At 46.9% G+C, this 27,868-nt stretch overlaps 1 protein-coding gene across 2 annotated transcripts in view; it reads left to right on the top strand.

The window, feature by feature from the left end:
- CEP290 (centrosomal protein 290) overlaps positions 1-27,868 on the top strand; it is a 1,276,764-nt gene that overhangs the window by 1,107,713 nt on the left and 141,183 nt on the right. For both annotated transcript variants that reach the window (XM_069229617.1, XM_069229618.1), the window contains 2 exons: positions 9,970-10,142; positions 20,257-20,398. In XM_069229617.1, coding sequence (XP_069085718.1) covers positions 9,970-10,142; positions 20,257-20,398 — 315 coding nt within the window. The remainder of the gene's footprint in view (positions 1-9,969; positions 10,143-20,256; positions 20,399-27,868) is intronic.

Here is a 27,868-nt window from a genome sequence, read left to right on the forward strand (position 1 = left end):
CTTTGGGTCTGATTTAGAGTTCAGTAGGAAGCCATATTACAATTGCCACTGTATATAAAGCACTTGTAATACGACAGACAGTATATCCGTAATGTCTGTGATGTAAAAAACATCTGCTGAACTCTAGATCAAGCTCTTTGCCTTTGTTGTCTTTCAACCAGCCTTAGATGCTTCTCTGACCAGCTCCACGGTGGGTCCACTGCCTTAGATATTTCCTACTTTTAGTGATCCCTTGACTGGTATTAAATGCATCAAGATATACATATATTACAGTCACATTTCTCATTTTCAGGGGAACATGACTGGAGTTGTCTTGTCCTTGGAAGTATAAAGTTTACCACTTCCGAAGCAGAATGCATGCAAGGTCATTTTGTAGCATTCTCCCCATCTACTGTTTAGAATGATATTTGAAACATTGAAGAACCTATTTGCAGAAAGCCTAATTATTTTTCAGTGGTGGCTAAAGTTGGCAACAATACATTTTCTAGTTTTCACACTTGAGAGTTTTTTTTACTCACTTGCTTATTCATTCAAGATCTCTTACTTGACCCTGGACTCTAAGAACCAAAATTTAATATCCACTTCGTCTTTTCCTTTTTGGGTGCATTTCATATCAGACTTCACCTGTGTGGGTCCAGTTATTTTTTTTACAAACAGGAAACATTTACATATCCATTTCAGTCTTATAATAGGTAAGGCACAGTTATAGGTCCCCATCTTGCTATCCTTTCTGGAGACAGCTGCTGCGAATCATTCTTTGAACTGTGATAGTCGAGCTCCTTGATTTTGTACCATAGAACTAGTGTCCAACAATATCCACTTGAACTGACTAACTCATTCTTATGCTTGGTTGGATTACTGATTGATCTAGTTAGACAGAGCAACTAACACCCTTCTGTACTCACGGCCCTTCAGCTGACTATCTTCTCTTCTTGTAGAGTACTAAGTGTTTATACATTGCTTCTAAACTTTGATGAAGCTATCCACTTTATCTAAGTATTTACATTAGCCCAGTGTAAATGACATGTAATATGTTAGAACTACAAACTACTGTTAATGCCTTCAATTGATATAGCCCTCTCATGGTAGTCTGTTTTTGTTATTTCTTGACTTTGATTTCCGCCCAGTTACAAGTTCTGTACATAGCGTACTTCACTTCAGGTATGTCAAAGAAATGCTTGCAGGCATTGATGTCACCCTTTTCCTCAGTGGGCAATAATGCTTACTTGAACCCATTCTGTACTAACAACTTGTTTGCTTTGTTGAAAGTGTGCCTGGCTTTGTGAGTGTTCAAAATATAATTAGGATTAAAGGATATTCGCAGGCTTTTGTAAATAATGTCTTCCTGAAGACTGATGTTTACACATCCATATCCATATCCACATCCATATCTTACCTTTGTACCACTAGCATTTGATCAAACTAGTGATTGGAATATCACCTAGTGCAGATCTCTGCAGCAGAAAAAGAACAACTTGTTCACAAGCAGGGCAACAATAAACTGTTGTATAAAGCTATTGTGCCTCTCTTTGTCTCTTTCAGAAATCTCAACAACAATATGTAGTCTTATCCTACAGACCTGTCAACTTCTTCATTTGGCTGATTGTATTTGCTTTCAGTATCTACAGATGTGATAGAGACTTCTAGTTGTAGATTCCTTACCTTAGAATTTTCCCCCAGACGTCAGACTGGATCCGGAGATTTTTCTTTGAGCAATACCCTTGCTCGTCAGTAGGTGACGTCAGTTGACGTGATGACGTCGGGAGTAGTACATAGATGCCGCCCTCGCACAGTGACGTCAGTTCTTTTCTTTCCGCGCCATGCGCTGATCCGAGAGAGAGCTATCCTAGGCTATTTTGTGGCCGAATTCGACCGTTTTGTTGAACTTTTTTGGTGTGACACTTGGTGCGTCAAGGATATCCCCGAAAACCGGGTTCCAGCCGTGTGAGGACTGGCATCGAATGATGTCGGTGACGGATCCTCATCGTGTTTGCTTGTGGTGCCTCGAGCGTGACCACTACCCGAAGTCATGCTCCGAGTGTCGAGCAATGCATCCGAAGGCTTTGAGGGAGCGGTCCCTAAAGCTGATGGCGGCCCGGCACTCGACTCCGCATAGGTCCTGGTCTCGCTCAAGAGGAAGGTCTCGAGATTGGTCGCGGAGCCATCACCACTTGCCTTCTTCTAAGTCCTCGGGTCAAGGTAAGAAGAAGTCGAAGAAGTCCCATCGCTCTCAGACTTCACTCCGTCGCTCGCCCGACTCGAGGGTCCACGCACCATGCCTCCGTCCTTGGAGCCTACGTCTGGGTCGGCTCCGCGCTTCCCCGAGTTTCCCAGAGCTGGAGCGACCTCCGCCCAACTTAAAGAGTTTTACGAGGCCATGCGCCTCATCTTTGGGCGTACTGACCCCGATATGGCATTTTCCTATGGGTACGAATACGGGGAGGAATTGGAGGGGTCCCTGGACCCTTATGAATACCAGGAAGACCCTACTATGGACTGAGCATAGGACTTGGGTGAAGCCAATGGTCTGCATACTTCTCCTGATGCTGGCATGCTGTCTCCTCCTACCATGGCTACAGCAGAGGGAGCTACCTATAGTATGGTGGTTAGTAGGGTGGCTGAGGTCCTTGGCCTTGAGCTTCCTACTGTTGAAGTAAGGTCTAATCTCCTGACGGAGGTGCTTCAGCCTGGGGCTTCTACATCTGAACCCCTTTTCCCATTTAATGAGGCCCTCACTGATGTCCTTTTGGGTACATGGTCCAAACCCAACACAGGGGCTCCTGTGAACAGGACTATCGCTCGCAGCCATCGTCCTGCGCCGAACGACCCAAAGTTCCTGTCCCAACATCCTACGCCAGAGAGGCTTATAATCCAGGCGTCCTCTTCTTTTTGGCACGTTCCCTTCCGCACCCCCGGATAGGGAATCCAAAAGGCTGGAACACTTTGGTAAGAAGTTGTTTTCTTCCTCCAGCCTCGCACTGCGGTCCGTGAACACCACATGTCTTTTGGGCCGTTATTCCCACTCACTGTGGGATACGGTTGCGCAACTCCTGCCACAGATACCGGAGGAGGCCTGTGCTATCGTCTCCCAAGCAGTGAAAGATGGGAGAGACGCTGCAAAGTTCACGATTCGTTGTGGGCTGGATACGACCGACTCTCGGGGCAGATCTGTTGCGACGTCAGTGGCCTTACGGCGCCATGCCTGGTTACTTACATATGGCTTCTCGGGGGATGTCCAACAGTCACTCATGGACATGCCCTTTGATGGCACCCGTCTCTTCGGAGACAAAGCAGACTCGGCCTTGGAGAGGTTTAAGGATTCTCGGGCTACGGCTTGGTCCCTTGGCCTTTCCTCTGCCACACGCCCCCACAGTGCGCTTTTCGTCCCTTTCGTGGCCAAGGAAGGGGCACCCTGTTGCGTCCTCAAACCCAGCCACCGGGCCATGCATGCGCATGCTGGACAGTCTATGCGTGGCCGTGGGTGCAGAATCCCACATGGTCGTGGGACAGGGAACCAGAGGTCTGTCCAGTCCACCTCTGCCTCCGTTGCAGCCTCCAAACCTTCCTAGTCTGTCCCCTCACTCCCGCCCAGTTGGTGGCAAGATCTGCCATCACCTGCCCCACTGGGAATATATAACCACGGATGGGTGGGTTTTGCAAATAATTCGGAAGGGCTACTCCTTCCCTTTCGAATCGGCACCACCACACATGCCACAATCCTTCCATCACCTTCCGGAGGATCATTTGGTGCTTCTCCGCCAGGAAGTCGAGGCTCTCTTCGCCAAGAGAGCTATAGAAAGGGTCCCTGTGCCAGAAGTAGGTTGTGGTTGTTATTCCCGCTACTTTCTGATACCAAAGAAGGACAAAGGCTTGTGTCTTATCCTAGATCTTCAGTACCTGAACTACTTCCTCAAGAAGGAGAAGTTCAAAATGCTCACCCTGGCTCAGGTTCTGTCTGCCTTGGACCCGGGAGACTGGATGGTAGCGTTGGACTTGGAGGATGCTGATTTCCACATCCCCATCCTGCCTGCCCACAGGCGTTACCTACGATTCGTGGTAGGTCATGAGCACTTTCAGTTTACGATGCTCCTTTTCGGCCATACCAGTGCCCCTTAGGTGTTCACAAAAGTGATGGCGGTGGTTGCAGCTCATCTGCGCAGGTTAGGGGTCTCAGTCTTCCCCTACCTAGACGACTGGCTGTTGAAGGCGCCTTCGCCCCTGACAGTGTTCTCCCACCTTCAGACTACGGCGGACCTCCTGCACCAGCTGGGGTTCACTATCAACGTGCCGAAGTCACACCTGACTCCCTCTCAGACGCTCCGTTCTGGACACAATGCTGTTTCGGGCTTACCCTCCCAAAAAGTGAGTCCAAGACGTTCAGGCTATGATTCCGATCTTTCAGCCTTGGTCTTGGGTTTCGGAGAGACTGACTCTGAGGCTGCTGGGCCTCTTGGCCTCCTGCATCCTGCTAGTAACACATGCCAGATGGCATATGTGGGCTCTGCAGTGGGACTTAAAGTTCCAGTGGGCGCAGCATCAGGGGAATCTCTCCGTCCTGGTCCAGATCTCGGAGGGGACTGCGAAAGACCTGGAGTGGTGGTTTTCGAATCCCAATTGGGTCAATGGCAGATCCCTCTTCCTCTGGTCTCCGGTGGAGTCGGACTCCACATTATTTTATGCTGGAGCTCCGAGCGATCAGACTTGCGTTGAAAGCATGTCTTCCCTCTCTCAAAGGGAAAGTGGTGCAGGTGTTCACGGACAACACTACCGCCATGTGGTACTCCAACAAACAGGGCGGGGTAGGGTCCTGGACCCTTTCTCAGGAGGCACTACGCCTCTGGACATGGCTGTAACATCAGGGCATTACCCTGATGGTTCAACATCTGGCGGGCTATCTCAATGTCAGAGCAGACAAACTCAGCTGTCGATCACGAATGGCGTCTCCATCCGGAGGTGGCGCAAGGTCTCTTTCTCAAGTAGGGAGAGCCTTGGTTAGATCTGCTTGCCTCCGCAGGGAACGCGCAATGTCAGCTTTTTTGCGCGTTGGAGTTTCCAAGGCGGCACTCGCTCAGAGACGTTTCGAGTGGAACTCCATCCTCCTTTACGCCTTCCCACCTATCCCTCTTCTGCCCAGAGTTCTCAAGAAAATCAAGTACCACCGGGCCCAAGTTATCCTGGTGGCTCTGGACTGGTTTCGAAGAGTGTGGTATCCAGAGCTATTGAGCATGTCCATCGATCCTCCACACAGACTGCCTCTTTGGGTGGATCTTCTGTCGCAGCAGCAGGGGACGGTCTTCCCCCCGAACCTGTCCAACCTCCACCTTTATGCATGGAGATTGAGCGGCATCAGTTGACGGCATATGCCCTTCCATCCGAAGTCTGCAATGTTATCTTGCCAGCCAGGCGTCCATCGACTAAAACTGTGTACGCCTGTTGTTGGAATAAATTTGTGGCATGGTGCACCAACAAATCTGTTGACCCCCTTTCTGCCCCTCTTTCAGAGGTTCTTCTGTTCATTCTTTCTTTAGCCCTGCAGGGCTCTGCATTGGGCACCCTTAAAGGGTATCTGTCTGCCATTTCCGCCTTTCTTAGGCTTCCTGATCAGCCCTCACTCTTTAAATCTCCTCTTGTGAGTAGGTTCTTGAAGGGGCTCACCCACTTATTTCGTCCCACTCCCCATCATGCCTCAGTGGGATCTTAATCTTGTACTTACTTACTTGATATATACCCTCTTTGAGCCAATGCATAATTGTCCCTTGCAGCTCCTCACATTCAAAACTGTCTTTCTCATCGCTATCACCTCTGCTCGCAGGGTGAGTGAGCTTCAGGCCCTTTCTTCAAAGCCTCCATACTTGTCTGTGCACCCTAACAAAGTGGTGTTACGCACTAGAGCTTCCTTCCTTCCTAAGGTGGCTACACCATTTCATGTAGGTCATTCCATCACTTTGCCTACCTTCTACGCACCCCCACATCCTTCCCATGAGGAGGAGAGACTCCACCGTCTTGACCCAAAAAGAGCATTGGCCTTCTAAATCGTACTAAAGACTTCCGGGTAGACGATCAACTCTTTGTTGGCTATGTGGGTGCGAAGAAAGGGAAGGCGGTGCTGGAGCGTACCATCTCTCGATGGGTGCTTCTTTGCATCAAAATGTGCTATGCTTTGGTAAAAAAGCAACCTCCTGACAGCTTGCGGGCTCATTCTACCAGAGCCACTGCTGCATCCACTGTGTTAGCACGCGGAGTTCCTGTCCTGGATATCTGTCAGGCAGCTACCTGGGCATCCCTGCACACATTTGCGAAGCATTACTGCCTGGATAGTTAGGTCCATCGGACAGCTACTTTGGTCGTTCGGTCCTGCAGGACTTTCTAGTATAATCTTAGTTCGCAGCCCACCACCAAGGATGGCATTGCTTGGGTATCAATTCTAAGGTAAGGAATCTGCAACTAGAAGTCTCTATCAGATGTACAAGTTACTTACCTTCCGTAATGAAATATCTGGTAGAGACATATTCTAGTTGCAGATTCCTTACCGCCCACCCATCCTCCCCGCTTGTGAACTGATTTCTAGTGACAGGGATTCCCCCCTTTCAGGTCCTTAGCTCTGGCGCACCAATCTCAGTGTTCTTAGCGGCTCTGCGCTCTGGCGTGGAAAGTCGTTAAAAGAAACTGACGTCACTTCACGAGGGCGGCGTCTACGTACTACTCCGGACGTCATCACGACGACTACAATGCCTGTGGAGTTGACCGACGCCACCTACCGACGCGCAAGGGTATTGCTCGAAGAAAAATCTCCGGATCCAGTCTGGCGCCTGGGGGAAAATTCTACGTTAAGGAATCTGCAACTAGCATATGTCTCTACCAGATATTTTGTTACCAAAGGTAAGTAACTTGTACTTCACTTGCCTATTCTGACAGTGTATATTTCATCATTAGCACATGCATCTCAAACTCTTATGTATGATTTCTTAATTTGTCCATGCCTTAACTTGTATATTTTGGGAGATCCCATTCATTTTTGTAATTCTCACCTGCCTGCTGTGTATCTGTCCTATATTTCCTTGATTGGCTTACCAAAAATCACTGTTTGCTGCCCATGGCTTATGTAATTGAGATACTTCCTGGCTACTGTTAACTGGGTGAAGTTCTTAGCATCACCTCCTTTATTTCCCAGGACTTGCTATGTTGCTATTTTCATCTTTGGTGCTTCATTTTTTCTTTTCTATCCTCTTGTTACATGCATCTTGAGGCCACTGCATGTGTCAGCAATCTGTAATGTACATAATCTTCAATAGCTGCTTGCCTTGCAGCATATATCTGATTCTTATGGAATGCTATAAATCTACAGTGTCAACCCACATATACAATTCAGCTGGATCTCTGCAATTTAACATGCCCAAGTTTATTTATTCATTTTGTTGAGGACACACACAGTTACTGCAGTAATGAAGCAAGACCATAATGTAAGGCCATGTCTTTTGCACCATGGTAATATATCAGTTATCCAGACCAGATATATTGCTTTTACTTAACTTGGTTCTACTGCTTCATATTTCTTGGCACTTCTAAAATGGCTTAACAATGTTCATGCTACCTATACTGCATGCTTCACACTTAAAGCATATCCTTGCAGTGTTTTTGGTGTTTCACCCTGAAAGGCAAAGAAGACCAACCCAGGCCAGGATATTTTAGCCTCGAAAGCGGCATGCAGTCTTAGCAATTCTCCCACCTTGCCGTTGCCTAGGCTAATTGCGTATTCTGCTGCCTCCACACGTCACCTGCAGCAGCCCAGCAGGCAGAATTACCCACTATCTATAAGTAGTACTCACAACTCTGAGGGGAACGAAGAACACTCCCTGTCAGCAGAGAGTGAAACAGGTCTACTTTTATACTGCCCAGCTCGTGCTACCCCTTAACTGTCCCAAAAGCACCAAGGTTCACACCACCTTCAGAGCAGCCTACTAACCGTAACTCTAGATGCTTGGCAGGCCCCCTTTGAGCACTGCGTCATCACTAGTTGCTTGCTCACTCCTGCACCCCATCTTGCTTCTATGCTGATTTCTTCACTGTGCAGTGATGTGACAGGAATGGTGAGGAGGACCACTTAACTAACATCATTCTTTCTCGTAGTTTCAACCAGTGATGCAACCATACTTTCTGTAGACCCTATAAAGTTATTTTATATTGTGTAGGATGTTCAATAATAAGATTTGCTGTAGACAACCAATAGGATGTTGTTCCTGATTGTTTTCCATCTTGGCTCCACACCCAACCCATCCTTTTTCAATCAGACATAAATCTGGTGTTAGCTGAACAAATAGACCCACATTTTGATCTTTTGATTTCTCTTATCCTAAGGTTTTCAGAAACATGATCTAAAGAGGCTGTTGAGCCAAAAACGTGCTTAAACAGACTACAGACTAACTACAATTACTGCTCATATAAATGCATAACAACCACAAACAGATTCTGTGTATTTATTTCTTAAAGAAGTCGTTGGAACCAAAAACATAGAAATCACACATTTATTGAATTATCAACATAAGTTCCAGAACGAATTATAAACGTATCATTGTACACTATACATTTTCACCAAACATCAAAAATATTGTATTACAAAACATGATTCAATACTATTTTTTAGTGTTTCACACCATATTAAACAGCCACTTACGCACCATACATTCACTTTTAACACTTCATTCATACACCCGTTTCCAAATAAGACTCAGCAAGTTAAAAAAACATAAGCCCATAGATTAAATTCTGGAAAATGATACAAGTTCAATAGTAATCTTCTCAATTAAACCATTTAATTTGAATTCAAGAGTGTTGATCAGTATACTCTATGATAAAGCCACATAGCCAACTCTCTTCAACTGTGGCTTACAGTCAGTACAGACAGAAGGCTAGTGTGAAGTCTTTTGTGCTTGTGCTGAGGCAGCTCCTTTGCTATGCAAGTGGGTAGGGGAAAGTTCTGCCCTGTACATTCTGGCAGGATGGCCCATCCTGCCAACAACTGTCTGTCACTATCTGGGAGGAATACGCAAAGTCCAACTGCCATGCTAATCACAGTCATGTATTCCAGGACACAGGCTGAGGCCTCAGATGGTTAGGACAAGAAAATTACAACTTTCTAAAAGTGACGTTTTCAAAACTGTGAAATAAGATTTGACTTTACGATTAAAGAGGGTTTTAAATTATAATTCTTTTGAGATCAAACATCAGATTTCTACTTGTTCCTAATCAAAATGTATAACTTATTAAATGTAACTAGGTATCCAATGGGAGATGTAGTACTTACAGTAGTAAAGAAACGCAAGTAAACGTTTTTTTTTTTTTTAACTACCATGACACATAAAACCTAAAAGTACATGTCCAACTGTTTGAATACACTGCACCCTGCTCTAAGGGCTGTCTAAGGTCTGCGTTTTGAGTGACTTAAATACATTAAAAAGGAAAGTTTAGGCCTGGCAAAGGGATTATTTTGGTAAATCGAATTGACAGTTTAAAACTGCACGCAGGCTTTAGAAGGCTTACTAGTAGCATTTAATTTACAGACACTGAGTGTATGTTGTACCACTTTACTAGGGACTTATAAGTAAATTAAATGTGTCAATTGGGTGTAAGCCAAGTTAGCTAATTTGACCATGTTTAGAGGGGTGAGCACAAGCACGTAACCACGCACAGAGTCCTAAGACCAACAAACAAACAGTTAAACAGAGAGTATGGAAAAAAGCTAAACGTTTGGGGGAAGACCACCCTAAGGCTGACAAGTCGAATATCTCCAGTTTTTTTCTGCCACTCAGACACCACCCTATTTTCCAATCAAACACTGTAATGTGATTCTTAGTATATGAGAGGTTAAAAAACAAAAATATAATTGCTGATGACAGTAAAGGGCACTTTGTATGTAATTATAGAGATATATTACACATTAGCATTTTTTGTTATTTCTTTCTGAATAAGCAGGAAGCTGAAGGTGCTGAGAAGCTCAGAATAGCCAAAAACAATGTGGACTTAGTGAACGAAAAACTGATTGCTAAGCTGGAGGAGTCTGGTGAGCGATTAAGCTTTGCTGAAAGCAGAGGTCCACAGCTTGAAGGAGCAGACAGCAAATCATGGAAGTCAATCGTTGTAACAAGGTGAGAAGTCAAATATATTAACTCCAAAAATTTCAAAATGTTTGCGTATAGTCAAATGTTTCATAAAGTGCATTGGTCAGGTGCACTGGTACTTCTGGAAGAGACTTCTAACCACACATTCCTTACCTTAGAATATTCCCCAGCATAAGACTGGATCTTGAAGATCTTGAGCAGTATCTCTGCATGCTGGTAGATGGTGTCAACGGCCCTGCATCAGTATTGTCCATGGCGGCTTACGTGCAGTGCCTATGTAAGCGCCACCTCAACATGCTGACATCAGTTCCTTTCTTTCTGTGTCGACAGCTGCGGATCCGGAGAGTTACCTCAGTAATGTTTTAACCAACTTTTTCTCACTTTTGTCAAGCCCCGTTCTCCTTTGTGTTTCACTGTGCAGGGAATTATGCCCCCTCAGAAATCTGAGTTTCAAACCTTGCAGGGAATTCCTCAGACTATCTGTGACTGATTTCCTACTTTGCCTGCCTCTGGTACCATGGATGGGGCCACAACTCCAAGGCCTTCTTGGACTGTCAGTCAATGCACACGAAGAGGATTCTGGAGACATCAGTGAAGCTCCTCGCGTGTAATGTCAGAGGTCTCCACATCGTTCCCATTCTTAGGGAGGGTCATGATCCCGTGGCAGTTCAGAGGCCCGATTCCCGAGCTGGTCCTCCGATCGAAATCAGCATCTTTGTAGGGTAAATCCAAGAAGAAGTCTTAAAGTGCCATTCGACTTCCCGACGGCCATCTAAATTCTGAAAGGAGTGATGGACTGCTTCCATGCCTTCAGAGGTTCTGTATGCTTGTGTCACGCATTTTCGGACCACCGGCTTCCTTTGGAGCATCTTCAGGCCCCGTGGCGTTGGGTCACCATCAGCGGATTCTCCCTTGATGCCACTAGGACCCTCAAGATCCGCCTACTGACTGGCTACAGTTCCAAGTCCTATGGCTCAATATCACTTACCAACGCCTGATCCTAATGTGCTGCCACTGGCGTCACAGACTCTGCGTAACAATCTCATAGTCCTTTCTTTCTCTGAGATGGCACTGTATAGAAGTTGTCCAACGTCGAGATCGGTGCCACCTGGGCAAGCTTTCTGCCCTGACAAAGGTAGTGCTTTAAATTGGTAAAGAAAAGTGCAGGTAATCACCAATTAAGCTATGACTGAGGGGGTGTGGTGAGGAGACAGGTGTAGGGGTGGAGCTAGGGGGTGGAGCTATTGGGAAACATTTACTGGGAATCAAGATTTTCTTGGCGTGTGTAATAACAGTTGCACTTCTGCAGTCTGTGGTTTGATAAACGCAATCCTGGGCGAGGGTGCTGCAATTAATGTTACACCTCAGAAGTCACAGGGATTGTGACAAATCCAAGCATCACTCAAAAAACTTTGGCAAATGAGTCACACCCAGCATGAAAGTGGTAAGATGTGGTATCTAACTGGTCTTGCATGGTGTGGTAGTGCACTGTCACTTACAGACGGCAAATTCTCCATTTACATGACCACTACATTTGCACAAACATGCTGTTTTACTTATAAAGGTATACAGCCTACCAATGATAATGTTTGCAGTTGGGTTCCAGCTAGTGGCGTAGTCTGAGTGTCATGCTCCGGAGAGCAAGGAAGACAACAGACTCCTGCCCCTATTTGATCTGTGAAAAACAGTAGTAATCTGGGCTCAGTAGGCCTCCCAGGGCTCTGTTCCACTGCACCTGCTGCACCAATGGGAGCTAGGCCCCTGCTTCAAGACAATATTTATTTTGTACATCACCCAGTAAAGCATCATGCTTTTTTTATCCCATTAAATTAGTCCATAACATTTCTGAATTACAAAAGAATTGCTTCATTTTTCTATTTTTCTTCTCTTCTAATTTTGAAATATTTGTACAATTAACTGACTGGCGTTTACATTTTGTTGTGTTAGCAAAAGATGACTTCCTACAGGCTCTCAAAAATCCTCTTGCTCTCCAGTCAGAAAAAAGTAGTAAACATCAAACTCCATGTTAAGAGAATAAGGAGCAATTTGCCTGACATTCGACTTTTGTGACAAAAGCTGTTAATTCCAAAATGTAAAGGCATGTTTTTTCTGTTTCACCTTCTTAACTTCAGAACGGTTATTTCGAGGGTCACCGGTACTTCTAGAGCCTGTGCCTCTTCCTGTGGGTTGACAGCTCAGCCAAAATGTGGGAAAAACAAAAATCCACCCTACGATAATACAAGAGATTGTGCTCACAGAGCACAAACGTTGGCCTCGATGTAAGTTATGAGTCCAACTTACTTTATTCTTTCAGTAGGAGGTGCTGAGAAAAGTGTGGGGTCCAGCAGCTGCAGAAATCGAGTCCTGGGTCTTCATCGGCACTGCATGCATGAAGGGCCCAGCTACAGGAGTCCAATCCTTGCTTCCTTCTCCTGTATGGTGCTGGATGGGGGAATCAGGGACTGTGTCCCTGGCTGGCACTGGAGGCAAATCTGCTCAGTAGCTGCTGATCCTGGCGAGCCCCTCCTTGACCATCTTTGCTACTGTATGGCAAAGAAGGAAGTGAAAGACATTGCAAACTGCATTTTAAAAGGGCTTCTCTTCCTTTCCGCCACACAGTGATATGAGTGGTGAGGTCACACGTTGATCTGACACCACCATGCTGGTCACTGCCAGTGTGAAATGGTAATCGTGTGAGCATCTGCTGCAAAGTAAAAATGCTGTGTATGTTTACAAAATCACCATTTCTTTCAGAAATCCCGAAATGATGCAGGCAGTTCCGGTACTCTCCTTGGGCATGGAGAAGTTCCAGTACTGTAAGGGGAAAAATAAAGAAAAGTGCTGGTACTTAGTACCCGTGAGTACCGGCCCATTTAAAGCACTAGACATAAGAAAACGTGATGAAGAGACCGAGTATGGGATCTTTGACCCCACCAACAACATTGCCCAAGGTTTCCCAGAAGTTAACTGGTATGAGAGTTGGGTGATGCCAGTGGGCTAGACATCTCTTCTGACCCTGTTTTTAGTCTCTCCTCCAGGTCTGGCTACACAGGAGAGTGCATCTTTTGTAATGGTGATCAGATGGGTAGCTGATACCCTTGGCCTCCAGCTTCCAGTGGTGGAAGATGTAGGAAGCTGGCCTAGTGTGTGGTGGACATGTATGGTGTTTGCACCCTATACCAGGTCCAGGCAACCCCTATTAGTTAGTAAACAGTGTGTAGGAAGCCAGGGCTCTCTAGTGGTAGCTGGGGGTGATCAGCCAAGACTTATCTAGGAGAAGTGTAGAGCACTTACAATACCACGATAGTTACACAGTAACTTATTTCCCATAAAAAGAACAACACAGTGTTGCAAAAATAAAGGTACTTTATTAAAGTAACACTGAACTAGATTACTTATAGGCAGTCCACCAACTGGAGCTAAGTATAGACTATATATACTCAGTAAGTACTAGGAATTAGTATAGAAAAACAACAAGCATTACCAATAAATAGCAGAAAACAGCTAGGGCCCTATAGGAGGGGCCAAACCATATACTAAAATAGTGGAATATGAATTTAGCTCCCCTACCCAGGGATGTGGAGTAGTTATTAGGGAGCTGGGAGAACTTGGGACCCAAGAGGTGAATAGAGGACTCCCAGCGCCCAGGAGAGAAGAGGTAAGTTACCTGGTCTTCCCAGAGACTAACAAGGGGTCTTGGAAAAGGAACATTTTGATAGAACAGGAGCAGTCCAGATCAGACCCAACGGTAGATTCCGGCTGGAGAGGACCTGCAAGAGAAGAAGACAGAGTCCAGTCCATGCAGGAGTGTTCAGGAGTTTTCAGGTGGAGCAGGAGCCCTTCTGTGGGACAAGATCTGGGTCAACGGTGTAAGATGGAGGTCAGTTGAGGAGCCTAGGAGCTGCAGAGAAGTCCCTGAAGTTGTGCAGAAGTTGTCCTACATCGATCACCATGTCGCGGACAGGTCAGTAGTCAGGAGGACCACGACAAGCAAATGCAAATCCAGGCAGAAGAGGTCCACAGGACTCCACCCTTGGAGGGGAGTCCGGGCTGACCCTCAGCAGTCAGGAGAGCCAGCAGAAGCAGTTGTAACCTCCACAGGCAACCCACTGGCAACAGGCACATTAATTTGTAGTGAGGCCCAGTCAGCACACCTGGAGAGGAGTCCCACATCGCTGGAGCAGCAGAGAGGAGACTGTCTTTGCAAGAATTAAGTGTTGGAGGCCAGGACTGCTTGAAGCCTGAAGATCCCTTGGAGCAGGAGTCAACAAGCCTTGGTTGCTGCAACAGTTGCGGTGCACAGAGATTCTGTCCTGAAGGAAAAGGCTAGGGCTCACCGTCTCCCAAGTTGGACAGAAGGCAGAGAGGACCCTGGACCCTCATAACCACCACATGTTTTGGAGAATCTTTGCAGATCCAGAGAACAGAAAATCGGAGCAGCCGGACGTTGTTGCCCTAGGTGCCTGCAGATGCAGGGGAGCGACTCCTTCACTCCAAGGGAGATTCCTTCTTGCTTATTTGGTGCAGCTGAAGCCTTGCTGACCCCAGAGGATGCACAGCCGTGGAAATGTTACAATTGCTGGAAGCAGTTAGGGAAACAGTGTTGCAAGGCAAGGTGGTCTCGGGAATAGCAGGCTTGTTTGGTTCCTGTTAAGTCCTCACGGGAGTCCCTAAGTAGCCTTAACAGGGGGCTTGGTCACTCTGCAGGGTGACCCCCTATCAGAGAGGGTCACTGTTGTCTGATACCTGTCCTGGCCCACCCAATGGTCACGGGGGCCTCTGCACATCATGTTTCCAAAATGGCAGAATCAAGTGTCCACCTGGAGGAGCTCTGGGCACCACCATTGGGGTGGTTATGGACAGGGGAATGGTCACTCCGCTTTCCTTTGTGTAGTTCTGTGCCAGAGCAGGAACCAGGTGTACCTGGACTGGTGCAACCGAATTATGCAAGGAGGGCACCAAATGTGCCCTTCAAAGCAAGTTGGTGGCTTGGGTAGGCTACCCCTTTCCAGCCCAGTAACACCTATTTCCAAGAGAGAGGGTGTTTCATCCCCTCTCCCACAGGAAATCATTTGTTCTGCCCTCCCCTGCTTGACCTGGTCAAGCAGCAGGAGGTCAGAAATCTGTCTGAGAGGCTGCAGCAATGTAGGCTGCTTGCAAAACCCTGGAAGACCTGTAGGAGCAATACTGGGGGGTCCTCCATGGAGCCCCTAGAGTGCATGGAAACATGCCACCAATACTGGCATTAGCATTGGCGTATGATTCCGGCATTTTTTATATCAAACATGACTAGGTTCAGAGCTACCATTATGTAGCTGGACACAGTTAGTGAGTGACCCGTGGCCAATACATGGGTAAAATGGCTTCCTCACACTTATGAAGTCCAGTGCATCAGAATTGGAGTTCATAGGGGCACTTCTGCTAGTTCAGGAGTGCCCTCACACACAGGTACTTGCACCTTGCCCTGTGGGCTAGGCAGGCCTACCATAGGGGTGACGTACAGTAACCTGGTGCAGTGACGTGTAGTAAAAAAGGGGCATGCACCCTTTAACGCCGGCTGCAATGGCAGGCCTGCAGATACACTTTGCATGGGCTCCCCATGGGTGGCATAATACATGCTGCAGCCAATGGGGATCCCCTGGTGCCCCAATGCCCTGGGTACCACATACTAGGGATTTACATGGGGGCACCAGTATGCCAAATGTGGGGTCAGTGTGTGGTTCAAGTAGCCAGGTTTAAAGGGAGAGAGCATAATCACTGGGGTCCTGGTTAGCAGGATCCCAGTGAACACAGTCAAACACACTGACAACAGGCAGAAAATGGGTGCAACCATGCCAAGAAAGAGCCACTACACAATTGTCCCGTCAGACTGCTCACCATCAAAACAGCCTTTCTCGTGGCCATGACATCTGCCTGGAGGGTGAGTGAGATACAGGCCTTGTCATCGAAGCCCCCATATCTCACGATATTTCCAGACAAGATAGTGCTTTGCATCCATGCCTCTTTCCTTTTGTAGTTCATGACCCCATTTTATTTGGGACAAAATGTCACCATTCCCACCTTCTGTGCTCCACCAAATTCCTCAAAGGAAGAGGAGTGACTCCACCGGCTGGACCTAAAAAAAAGATTTGTCGTTCCACCTTGACCGCACAAAAGTCTTCCTGGTGTACGACCAACTCTTTTTGGGGTATGTGGGAGTAAAGAAGGGTCAGGCAGTGCAGAAACTGGCCATTTCACAGTGGGTTGTTCTCTGTATAAAGATCTGCTACTCCCTGGCTAAGGAGCAGCCACCTGAGGGTTTACAAGCCCATTCCACCAGAGGAAATGCTGCGCCCATGGCATTAGCTGGTGGAGATCCAGTCCTGGACATCTGTCAGGCTGCAGGGTGGGCGTCCCTGGACATGTTTTCCATACTCTACTCCCTGAACAGTCAGGTCCGCAGGGATGGGCATTTCGCCCGTTCTGTCCTGCTGGACTTTCTAGTCTGAAAATATTTGTCTGCATCCCACTGTGAGGAGGATATGGCTTGGGTATCTAATCAAAGGTTACTTACCTTTGGTAACGCATTATCTGGTAGAGACTCTATCTAGCTGCAGATTCCCTACACCCACCCATGCCTTCCTGCTCTGCGACTTGTTTGCTAGAATTAGGGTGATCCCTTTTTCAGGGCCCTAGTTTGGACACACACATGCACCAGTTCTTGTCACTGATAACTGATGTCTGCGCACCTCAGAGGCGCCTATTTAGGTGTCCGCAATGTCACTTCCAGTACCAACGATGGCACGTGGAGCCAAATGAAGCCACCCAATAGCGCGTGCAGGGGTATTGCTCGAGCAAAAGTTTTGAGATCGAGTCTGACCCCTGAAGAAAATCAAAGTAGGGAATCTGCAGCTAAATGGAATCTACCAGATAATGCGTTACCAAAGGTAACTTGGTCTTTGGTCTGAGTCATTCCACAGAGCCACCACTAGAAGAGGTACAGCTTTGATGCTAAAGGAGGTACTTTGATGCTAAAGGTGAGGAATCTGGTTATTAGTACCCATCAGAAGAACGAGTTACTTACCTTCGGTAACACTCTTTCTGGTGGACACTCCGTTTTACCACAGATTACATAACGCCATTTCACCTCCCTGTTCTTTGGAATGGACTCATGACCATCTAAAAGGATTTTACATTCAAGATATGCACACTGGCACGAACAATTGGTTTTTGGACTCTGCTTCCAAGGGCTTGGAATCAGTCTGGGGATAATCTAACGGTGGGGAATCTGTGGTTAGATAGAGCATCCATTAGAAAGACATTAACGAATCTAGGCAACTTGTTCTTTATATTCACATACTTGGGATATAGCAGGGCATTCTTCCACTCTAGCTCATCCAGTGACCCTGATTTTAATCCCACTTTGTTCTCGAGTGTTGCATCCTGTCTGGCTAATTGTTGGTCCATTTGTTAAAGATCGTTGACAGTGCTCCTGTAGTCATATGGTCACCTAGTAACCTAGCTTGTAGAGTTGAGAAGTCAGGTGCATTTCTCTAAGTCCCCACATAGTCAAACAGCATTTGTCGAATGGATTTGTAGTATATTACCCCATATCCTGTCTGGTGTTACCTGACTCCTTGCTTGAGAGATTTCAGTATCTAAACTGGTGCTATTCTCACACTCTACTCTTAGGTATTCCACAGTGTGGCACTAAGCCTAAAAATCGTTCTTCCTTTTAAAGCAGTTATAATACCATATTTACACACAGTGTAGAATCTGGATTTATGCATGACCTTATAAGAAATCTGTAAGCGCATAAAGTAATCACTTTTCCGCCAGTCACTTCTCTGTGAGGATTGTGCAACTTTGAGTGCCCACAAGTTGCCTTCTTGACCTTACTGTGTCCAATTCATAAATTATTTCGTTGTTACCTTATCTATAATGTGGCATTTTGATGTGCACCTCCACCTCTATACTAGTCCCCTTGTCATCACATACTTCCACTTATTTTACATCTTGTCTCATCAATTAAATTGATGCCATTGCTAACATAATTTAATGTCACTTTCTTACTTCAAATAAAATATATATTGAAAGCGAGCAGCAAAACATAGCTCTCTGTACCAGAGGTATAGCATTGAAGATTAGAGATAGATTCGTAAAGCATAATACAAGTCTTGATGCTGACACAATTCAAGGCCTGTAAGTAGGCTGGACGCATCCCATAAGGCTGTTTAGAAGAAAGTTGTACCACTTCTCCTTATATGATGATAATTCATCTTAAATATCAAATCTAAAAAGAGCGTCTGGCACATTGGTACTTAAACTACCAGTGACTGACGAAGTTGATGTGTAACATAATTTTACTAACACCCCACACAAGTATGAAGGACAGTTTGTACAATTTACTGAGATGTTTACAATTCAATTGCTAGCATTTGATACATTCTTTCATTATTTCACATTTTTGTAAAGAAATAACCATATCAAGTCGCTTATGTTATTTTTTCAGCCTGTGACCGATTCATTGGTGGTGCGATGGGTGTTTGCTTTATTGTCGCCAAGATTTAAATTATCCCTATTGGAAGTTAATGCCCCAAAGTCATTGTGGGACTTATTGTAGCAATATATGACTTTATTGATATGCAACGTGCAGAGTGTGGAACTGAACTGTTTTGTACTTGTCATTCGTACTGATTTTTGTAGTGCAAACTGGGCATTTAAGGGTTACACATTCCCGAAGATATCACATGAACCTTCATTATTCAACATCCTGTTCGTCTTTTTTAAAGGGGCATTGATTTATTTCTTTCAATCCTCTACCTTGCAAAGTCCTTTCATGCACAAGCACACAGTGTAGCTCTATATCGATACAAGAAACGCTCTCTAGTTTGCCTAAATCTAGTAGATTCATTGAGTTTAGTTACTTTCTAATTTGTAGTAGGCAGGATTTCTTAACTAGGATGACCGCCTCTGTCCATGTAATTATAGGACACTCCTTTCAGTTCTGGGCTGGGTAACAACATAATGCTTTCTGGGTGTTGTGGTCGTGGTTTGCTTCCATTGACTTAATATTATGCAAAGTGGTCATCCTACTGAGGACGTATTAACTATTGTTTTTTGCTATTGTGGCCAATAAGTACACCACTACCGCAATGTTATGTTGCGCATGTCTTCACAACAGTGGTTTATCATTTTTATTTTTTGGTCTTTCATTACCAATATGTATCCCTTGTCAAATTCTACTCCCAAGATACATTAGTTTGAAAACCTACCAGTCCTCTAGTTTTCGGCTCAAGCTTAGATTTTGTCGAGCTGGCCTGTCACTGGTCCTAGATAGGTCACCCAGTCCCCATTGTCTCTGCTTTTCTCTGCTTCGTTGTGTAGTTTTATGAGTTAGAAGTGGCTAAATGTAGCAAGGAAATGTTGATCCCCTTCCTTAGACATGTGGAGACCATTATGCTCTATTTTAACAGCACTTAGACTGAAGACAACTGGGTAACCATACCTCTTTTTCCATAATGGCAAATGAGGAACATTTGTAAGGCCTAAATCTGACTTTATGCCACACTCTTATCTGAATATATATTTTAAATGTTTATGTGAAAGTAATGCTTCTGCCATTGCTTATTGCTTGCACTAGGAGCGTGAGCTTCATAACAGGGGTGTTGCTATGTGTAGTGCAGCAGGCACAGTGGAGCCAGGCCCAGATCATTTAGGGTCCCACTGCACCACAATTACAAATATACTTTATTTACTATGCAACTGGGGGCAATGGACACATTTTCCTTGCTTGCAGTAGGGCCCACTAAGCCTTTGCTAAATCACAGACTCATAGGTGACTCCAGGCGCCTTGACTTCTGCAGTCTCTTAGGATGCACCTTCACTTGACGGAGGGTTATCATGAAGAGGAACGTGTAGGGAGTGATCTCTTTTTTTTGTTATGAAAGTAAAGTGAAAAAGACATCGAGTCTGACTGACACGTGAGAAAAAGATTGACCAAACTGCCTCTATCATCTTAAAGGGTGTGCACTTCTCGAAATAAGCTACAATTCCCATTTAATGCGTTGATGCCAGGGCAAGTAAAAATAACCATTTGTTTTCGTATTTGCTAAACCTAGGAGCATTTATTTCACATTAAAATCTATTTGCTCGTTGACAGGAAGTATGAAGCTAAAATGAAGGAGATGGAAACTGATCTAATAAAGAAAAATGAAAGCATTGAAGATCTGAAATTACTGTTACGCAAATCAACTGAGTATGAAAAGAAACTGGAGCGTGACATTCAGGACCTAAAAGAACAGGCAAGTAACAATGTAAATTGAACTTCAACATATGCCAAGCATATACGAATGCATGATTCTGCCCCAGTCCTACTTCAGCATGTGCACCACTTTTAAACCTCTCATATTGTCAGGCACTACCAATTGCATCACTCGGTTAATAAAACAATTGACAACATAGACATGAAAGAGCAAAACAAATGACACATGGCATCTTACACTTTGTTTTACACTGCCTAGGCCTATGCAAAGGGACGATGCAGTACTTCCTATACAGGGAGTGCAGAATTATTAGGCAAGTAGTATTTTTGAGGATTAATTTTATTATTGAACAACAACCATGTTCTCAATGAACCCAAAAAACTCATTAATATCAAAGCTGAATATTTTTGGAAGTAGTTTGTAGTTTGTTTTTAGTTTTAGCTATGTTAGGGGGATATCTGTGTGTGCAGGTGACTATTACTGTGCATAATTATTAGGCAACTTAACAAAACAAAATATATACCCATTTCAATTATTTATTATTACCAGTGAAACCAATATAACATCTCAACATTCACAAATATACATTTCTGACATTCAAAAACAAAACAAAAACAAATCAGTGACCAATATAGCCACCTGTCTGTGCAAGGACACTCAAAAGCCTGCCATCCATGGATTCTGTCAGTGTTTTGATCTGTTCACCATCAACATTGCGTGCAGCAGCAACCACAGCCTCCCAGACACTGTTCAGAGAGGTGTACTGTTTTCCCTCCTTGTAAATCTCACATTTGATGATGGACCACAGGTTCTCAATGGGGTTCAGATCAGGTGAACAAGGAGGCCATGTCATTAGATTTCCTTCTATTATACCCTTTCTTGCCAGCCACGCTGTGGAGTACTTGGACGCGTGTGATGGAGCATTGTCCTGCATGAAAATCATGTTTTTCTTGAAGGATGCAGACTTCTTCCTGTACCACTGCTTGAAGAAGGTGTCTTCCAGGAACTGGCAGTAGGACTGGGAGTTGAGCTTGACTCCATCCTCAACCCGAAAAGGCCCCACAATCTCATCTTTGATGATACCAGCCCAAACCAGTACTCCACCTCCACCTTGCTGGCGTCTGAGTCGGACTGGAGCTCTCTGCCCTTTACCAATCCAGCCACGGGCCCATCCATCTGGCCCATCAAGACTCACTCTCATTTCATCAGTCCATAAAACCTTAGAAAAATCAGTCTTGAGATATTTCTTGGCCCAGTCTTGACGTTTCAGCTTGTGTGTCTTGTTCAGTGGTGGTCGTCTTTCAGCCTTTCTTACCTTGGCCATGTCTCTGAGTATTGCACACCTTGTGCTTTTGGGCACTCCAGTGATGTTGCAGCTCTGAAATATGGCCAAACTGGTGGCAAGTGGCATCGTGGCAGCTGCACGCTTGACTTTTCTCAGTTCATGGTCAGTTATTTTGCGCCTTGGTTTTTCCACACGCTTCTTGCGACCCTGTTGACTATTTTGAATGAAACGCTTGATTGTTCGATGATCACGCTTCAGAAGCTTTGCAATTTTAAGAGTGCTGCATCCCTCTGCAAGATATCTCACTATTTTTGACTTTTCTGAGCCTGTCAAGTCCTTCTTTTGACCCATTTTGCCAAAGGAAAGGAAGTTGCCTAATAATTATGCACACCTGATATAGGGTGTTGATGTCAATAGACCACACCCCTTCTCATTACAGAGATGCACATCACCTAATATGCTTAATTGGTAGTAGGCTTTTGAGCCTATACAGCTTGGAGTAAGACAACATGCATAAAGAGGATGATGTGGTCAAAATACTCATTTGCCTAATAATTCTGCACTCCCTGTAGTTACCTCTCTACACAAGGTGATCTTATAGCGACCTTTAGCTGCAGATTCCTTACCTTTAGAATTTCTAGGTGTCAGCTTGGAATCAGGAATATTTGCTGAGCAATAACCCTGCGTGCGCCATTGGGTGGAGTCGTTCGGATCCACGTGGCGTCGTCACCGTCGTTGGAACCATCTATGAAGTCAGGGTCCCCTATGAAGGTACCACCCAGGTGTGCCAGCATCAGTACTTTTCCTTTCCTTCCTCACTGGTTAAGTGAAGATCGGATAGAGCTATCCCACTGTCATTTTTGACAGGCCTTTTTTGCCCTTTTTGTTAAGTATTTTTCATCTGTGTGAAGGATGACTTTGAGGAAGATGGGTTTAAGCCGTGTAGTGCCTGCCATCGTGCCATGTCGCTGGACTGGGCTCCAACAGGTGAGTACCTAAGTGACCCCCAGTGACTAGGAGAGCAGAGGTAAGTACCTGGTTTTCCCAAGGACTAAGAAGAGGACTTAGAAAATGGATTGTGCGAGAACAGGACAAGACTATAAGGAACCAAAGGTGGATTCTGGAAGAAGAGGACCTGCAAAAGAAGGGGACAGAGTCCAGTCCACAGTGGAGTGCCCAGTTAGGGCAGGAGCCACTACCCACCCTTCCGTGGATGAGGATTTGGGTCATCATGGGAAGGAGAAGACCAGCTGTGGAGCCAGGGAGCTGAGGAGGAGTCCTTGGAGTGGTGCAGTTGGTGTCCCACGTCGGTCGTCGGGTTGCAGATGGTTAGTGGTTAGGAGAACCACCAACAAGCCTTGGCAAATGCAAGAAGAAACAAAAGAAGAGTTGTAAGGCTGAAGAGGACCAGTGGGGTCCATGGGACTTGACCCTAGGAGGGGAGTATAGGCTGACCGTCGGCAGAGCCAGCAGAAGAAGTCACAGCCCCCACAGGCAACCCACTGACAGCAGGCACAGTAAATTGCATTGAGGCCCAATCAGCACACCTGAAGAGGAGCCCCACGTCACTGGAGCAGCAAAGAGGAGACTGTTCTTGGCAGGATAAAGTGTGGAAGGCCAGGGTTACTCGTGAGCTTGAAGATCCCTTGGAGCAGGAGACAACAAATGTTGGTTGTTGCAAGAGTCGTGGTGCAAAGGGGTACTGTCCTACAAGGAGAGGCAAGGGTTCACCGTCTCCCAAGTTGGACAGTGGGCAGAGAGGACCAAGGGGACCACTCCAGACCACCTCCTGTGATGCAGGATCCACGCAGTTCCAGCAGAGAGCAGATAAACGCAGGCGGACGTCGGTGCTGTAGGTGCCTGCATATGCAGGGAAGTGACTCCTTCACTCCAAAGGAGATTGCTTCTTGCTTCTTAGTGCAGGTTGAAGTCTCGCCGACCCCAGAGGATGCACAGCCGGGGAAATGTTGAAGTAGTCAGAGAAACAATGTTGCAAGGTGAGGTCATCTCGGGAGTTGCAGTCTTGTCGGTTCCTGAAGAGTCCAGTTGTGGTTCCAGTGGCCAGAAGTAGAATTAAACAATGAGTCCTGGTGGAGTTTTGCGCGTCGGATCTGGGGACCCGCAAAGGAGTCCCTGAATAGCCCTAAAAGGGGGTTTGGTCTCCTTGCACCATGACCACATTTAAGGAGGGGTCTCTGATGTCACCAGCCTGACCTGGCCACTCAGATGCTCCGATGGGACTCTGCACATCTTGGTTTCAAGATGGCAGAATCAAGTGGCCCTTGGAGTAGCTCTGGGCACCACCCCTGGGGTGGTGATGGACAGGGGACTTGTCACTCTCCTTTCCTTTGTCCAGTTTCCCGCCAGAGCAGGGACCAGGGGTCATTGGACTGGTTCAAACTGGTTTATGCAAGGAGGGCAACAAATGTGCCCTTCAGAGCAAAGTGGTGGGTTTGGGAGGCTACCCCTCCCATTCCTTGTAATACCTATTTTCTAGGGAGAGGTTGTCGCCTCCCTCTGCCATAGGAAATCCTCTGTTCTGTCTTCCCCTGCTTGAGCTGGTCAAGCAGTAGGAGGACAGATATCTTTCTGAGGGGTGGCAGCAGCGTGGGCTGCCTGGGAAACCCTAGAAGACTTGTAGGAGCAATATTGGGTGTCCTCTGAGGAGCCCCCAGAGTGCATGGAATCATACAACAAATACTGGCATTAGTATTGGGGTATGATTCCGACATGCTCGATACCAAACATGCCCTGGTTCGGAGTTACCATTATGTAGCTGGATAAAGCCTGCTCTGGGTGGAGGTGCTTCAAACCTCCTCCCTGCAGGAACTGTAACATTTGACGGTGAGCCTCAAAGGCTCAGGCCTCCTGTTACAGTGCCCCAGGGCACTCCAGCTAGTAGAGATGCCTGCCCCCTCGTCTGGAGCAGCCCCACTTTTGTCGGCGGGTCCGGCAGGAAAATTAGGTAAAACAAGGAGGAGTGACCACTCCAGCTAGGACCACCCCTAAGGTGTCCGGAGCTGAAGTGATCCCCCTCCTTGCAAAATACTCCATTTTGGTTTGGAGGAAAGCGACCAATAGGGATAAGAATTTTCCCCACTCCCCAAAGGGAGTGGGCAAAGGAAGGGTGTAGCCACCCTCAGGGACAGTAGCCACTGGGTACTGCTTCTGACCCTTGTAACACAGCAAAATCTAGTAGGGGCACCCCTGCGCCTTACTCACCAGATTCCTAGCGACCTCAACAGGAAAGAAGAAAGGACTGCTAAGCCGACTTAAACAGTGAAGATTCCACACAACAACTGACTTGGCCCCAGCCCTACCGGCCTGTCTGCAGCTTCAAAGACTACTGCCCCAAAAAGGCGACGTATCCTGCAGGACCAGCAACCTCTACAAACCCCCAGCGCACTGCCTGCTCAGCAGAGGACCAAGAACTCCAGAGGACAGCGGCCCTGTCCAGAAGAAATCTCCAAAAGGACTCCAGAACCTCCCTGGATACGCGAGCCTTGCCTGTAGAAAGTACCCTCTTTTTGGCAGGTTTAACCAGCTGGCAGTGTGTTTTGACTGTGTTCCATGGGATCCTGCTAATCAAGACCCCAGTGACTGTGCTCTCTCTCTCTCCCCCTAAATGTGGTTACTTCTGACTTGGTACACCCCACAATTGGCATATTGGTACCCCCAGTTACCTAGGTACCCAGGGCATTGGGACACCAGGTGTTCCTCATGGGCTGCAGTATGTATTATGCCACCCATGGGAGCCCATGCAAAATGAATCTGCAGGCCTGCCATTGCTGCCTGCATGAAAAGGTGCATGCACCATTTCACTAAAGGTTATTGCACCAGTTCACTGTAAGTCTCTCGTATGACAGTCCCTCCTAGCCCAGATGGCAGGGTGCAGGTACCTGTTTGCGAGGGCACCCCTGCATGAGCAGAGGTGCCCCTATGAACTCCAGCTCAATTTTCCTCGACTTCATAAGTGCGGTGACACCATTTTTTATGTGTGTACTGGACTCAGGCCACTACCTGTGTCCAGCTACCTAATTGTAACTACGAACCTTTGGTATGAAACATGTCGGGATGATACCCTAATAGTGTTGCAGTATTGGTTGTATGATTCCATGCACTCTGAGGGTTCCTTAGAGGACTCCCAGCGTTGCACCTACTAGTTTGCAGGGTTTTCCAGGCAGCCCGTGCTGCTTCCATTCTACAGACAAGTTTCTGCCTTCCTGCTGCTTGACCAGCTCAAGCCCAGGAAGGCAGAAGAAACAATTTCCTTTGGGAGAAGGTGGCAACACCCTCTCACTTTGGAAATAAGTGTTACAGGACTTGGGAAAGGTAGCCTCCCCAAGCCACCAGTATGCTTTAAAGGGCACACTTGGTGCTCTCCTTGCATAAACCGGTTTACACCAGTCCAAGGACCCCTAGTCCCTGCTCTGCTGCAACACTGGACAATGGAAAGGGGAGTGACCACTCCCCTGTCCATCACCACTCTAGGTTTGGTACCCAGAGCTCCTTCAGGTGGCCACTTGATTCAGCCATCTTGAATTCAAGGCAGGGGCCCCTGGGAGCATCTTAGTGGCCAGGTCAGGCAGGTGACGTCACAGACCTTCCTTATAGATGGTCACCCTTCTCAGTGGCCAATCTCCCTTCCAGGGCTGTTCAGGGTCTCCCTCTCGGGTGGGCCCTCAGATTTGACGTGCATGGTTCCAGCAGGATTCCTCTGGAACGTTTACTTCACCTTCTGGCCACTGGAACTGCAACTGGACCCTTCAGGAACCAACAATCTGTATCCACAGGGACGACTCTGCTTACAACATTGTTTCCACTGTTCCTTCCAATAACTGCAACATTTCCCCGGCTGTGCATCCTCTGAAGGCGACAAGTCTTCAGTGTGCACGAGAAGCAAGAAGGAATCTACCTTGGAGTGAAGGAGTCACTCCCCTGCAACCACAGGCACCAACTGCAATGACGACCGGCTGCGAGGGTCCTGCATCACGGTTGGTGGTCTGGAGTGGTCCCCTTGGTGCTCTCTGCCAGGTGTCCAACTTTGGAGACAGTAAGTCCTTGCTTCCCCACACAGGATAGAACCCCCATGCACTGCATCCCTTGCAACTACCAAGGCTTGTTGGCATGTCCTCCAAGGGATCTTGAGGCTCCGTGTAGCCCCATCCCCCCCAGCACTCTTTCCTGTGAAGCACAACTCTTTGCGTGCTGCTTCTGTGATGTGGGACTTGTTCCAAGTGTGCTGCGTGGGCCTCACCGCGACTCCTGTGCTTGCTGCCTGTGGGGGCTGCCTCCTCTTCCTGTGACTATCCTCACCTGGGACTCCCCTCCATGGGTTGAGTACCCTGGACCTTGCTGTCCCGTTCAGCTCTGCATTTTTCTTCCAAAACATTTGCTTTTGCCAAGGCTTGTTAGTGTTTTTTCCACACCACTGACTGACTATAATCCTTCTTTCTGTGTGAGACGTCGACTGCATCACTTCAGGAGCTCTTCAGCTGCTCCAGTGCTGCAATACTGACTGTCTTCGTTCACCGTCGACTTGGTCCTGCATCCACAGACGGGTGGGTAGTGGCTCCTGTCACTACCGGACACTCCAACGTGAACTGTACTCGGTCCCCTTCTTTTACACCTTTGGTTTCTTGCAGTCTTTCCTGGGTCTTGCATTATCCTCTTCTGAAGTCCTTTTGATGGGTTTGGGGAAATCCAGTGTGAGGAAATGCCTCCTTGGCATTGTTACCCCCTAACTTTTTGCTTTTGCTGATGCTAAGTTTTGATTTGAAAGTGTGCTGGGACCCTGCTAACCAGGCCCCAGCACCAGTGTTCTTTCCCTAAACTGTACCTTTGTCTCCACAGTTGGCACAACCCTAGCACTCAGGTAAGTCCCTTGTAACTGGTACCCCTGGTACTAAGGGCCCTGATGCCAGGGAAGGTCTCTAAGGGCTGCAGCATGTCTTATGCCACCCTGGGGACCCCTCACACAGCACATGCACACTGCCTCACAGCTTGTGTGTGCTGGTGGGGAGAAAAAGACTAAGGGGGTCATTCTGACCCTGGCGGTAATTACCGCCATGGCGGAGGTCGGCGGTAGCACCGCCAACAGGCTGGCGGTGCACCGCTGGGCATTCTGACCGCGGCGGTTCAGCCGCGGCCAGAAACGGAAAGTCGGCGGTGTACCGCCGACTTCCCGCTGCCCTTGAGAATCCTCCATGGCGGCGGAGCGCGCT

The sequence above is a fragment of the Pleurodeles waltl genome, chromosome 4_1 (genome assembly GCF_031143425.1).
Source record: "Pleurodeles waltl isolate 20211129_DDA chromosome 4_1, aPleWal1.hap1.20221129, whole genome shotgun sequence".
Classification (NCBI taxonomy): domain Eukaryota; kingdom Metazoa; phylum Chordata; class Amphibia; order Caudata; family Salamandridae; genus Pleurodeles; species Pleurodeles waltl.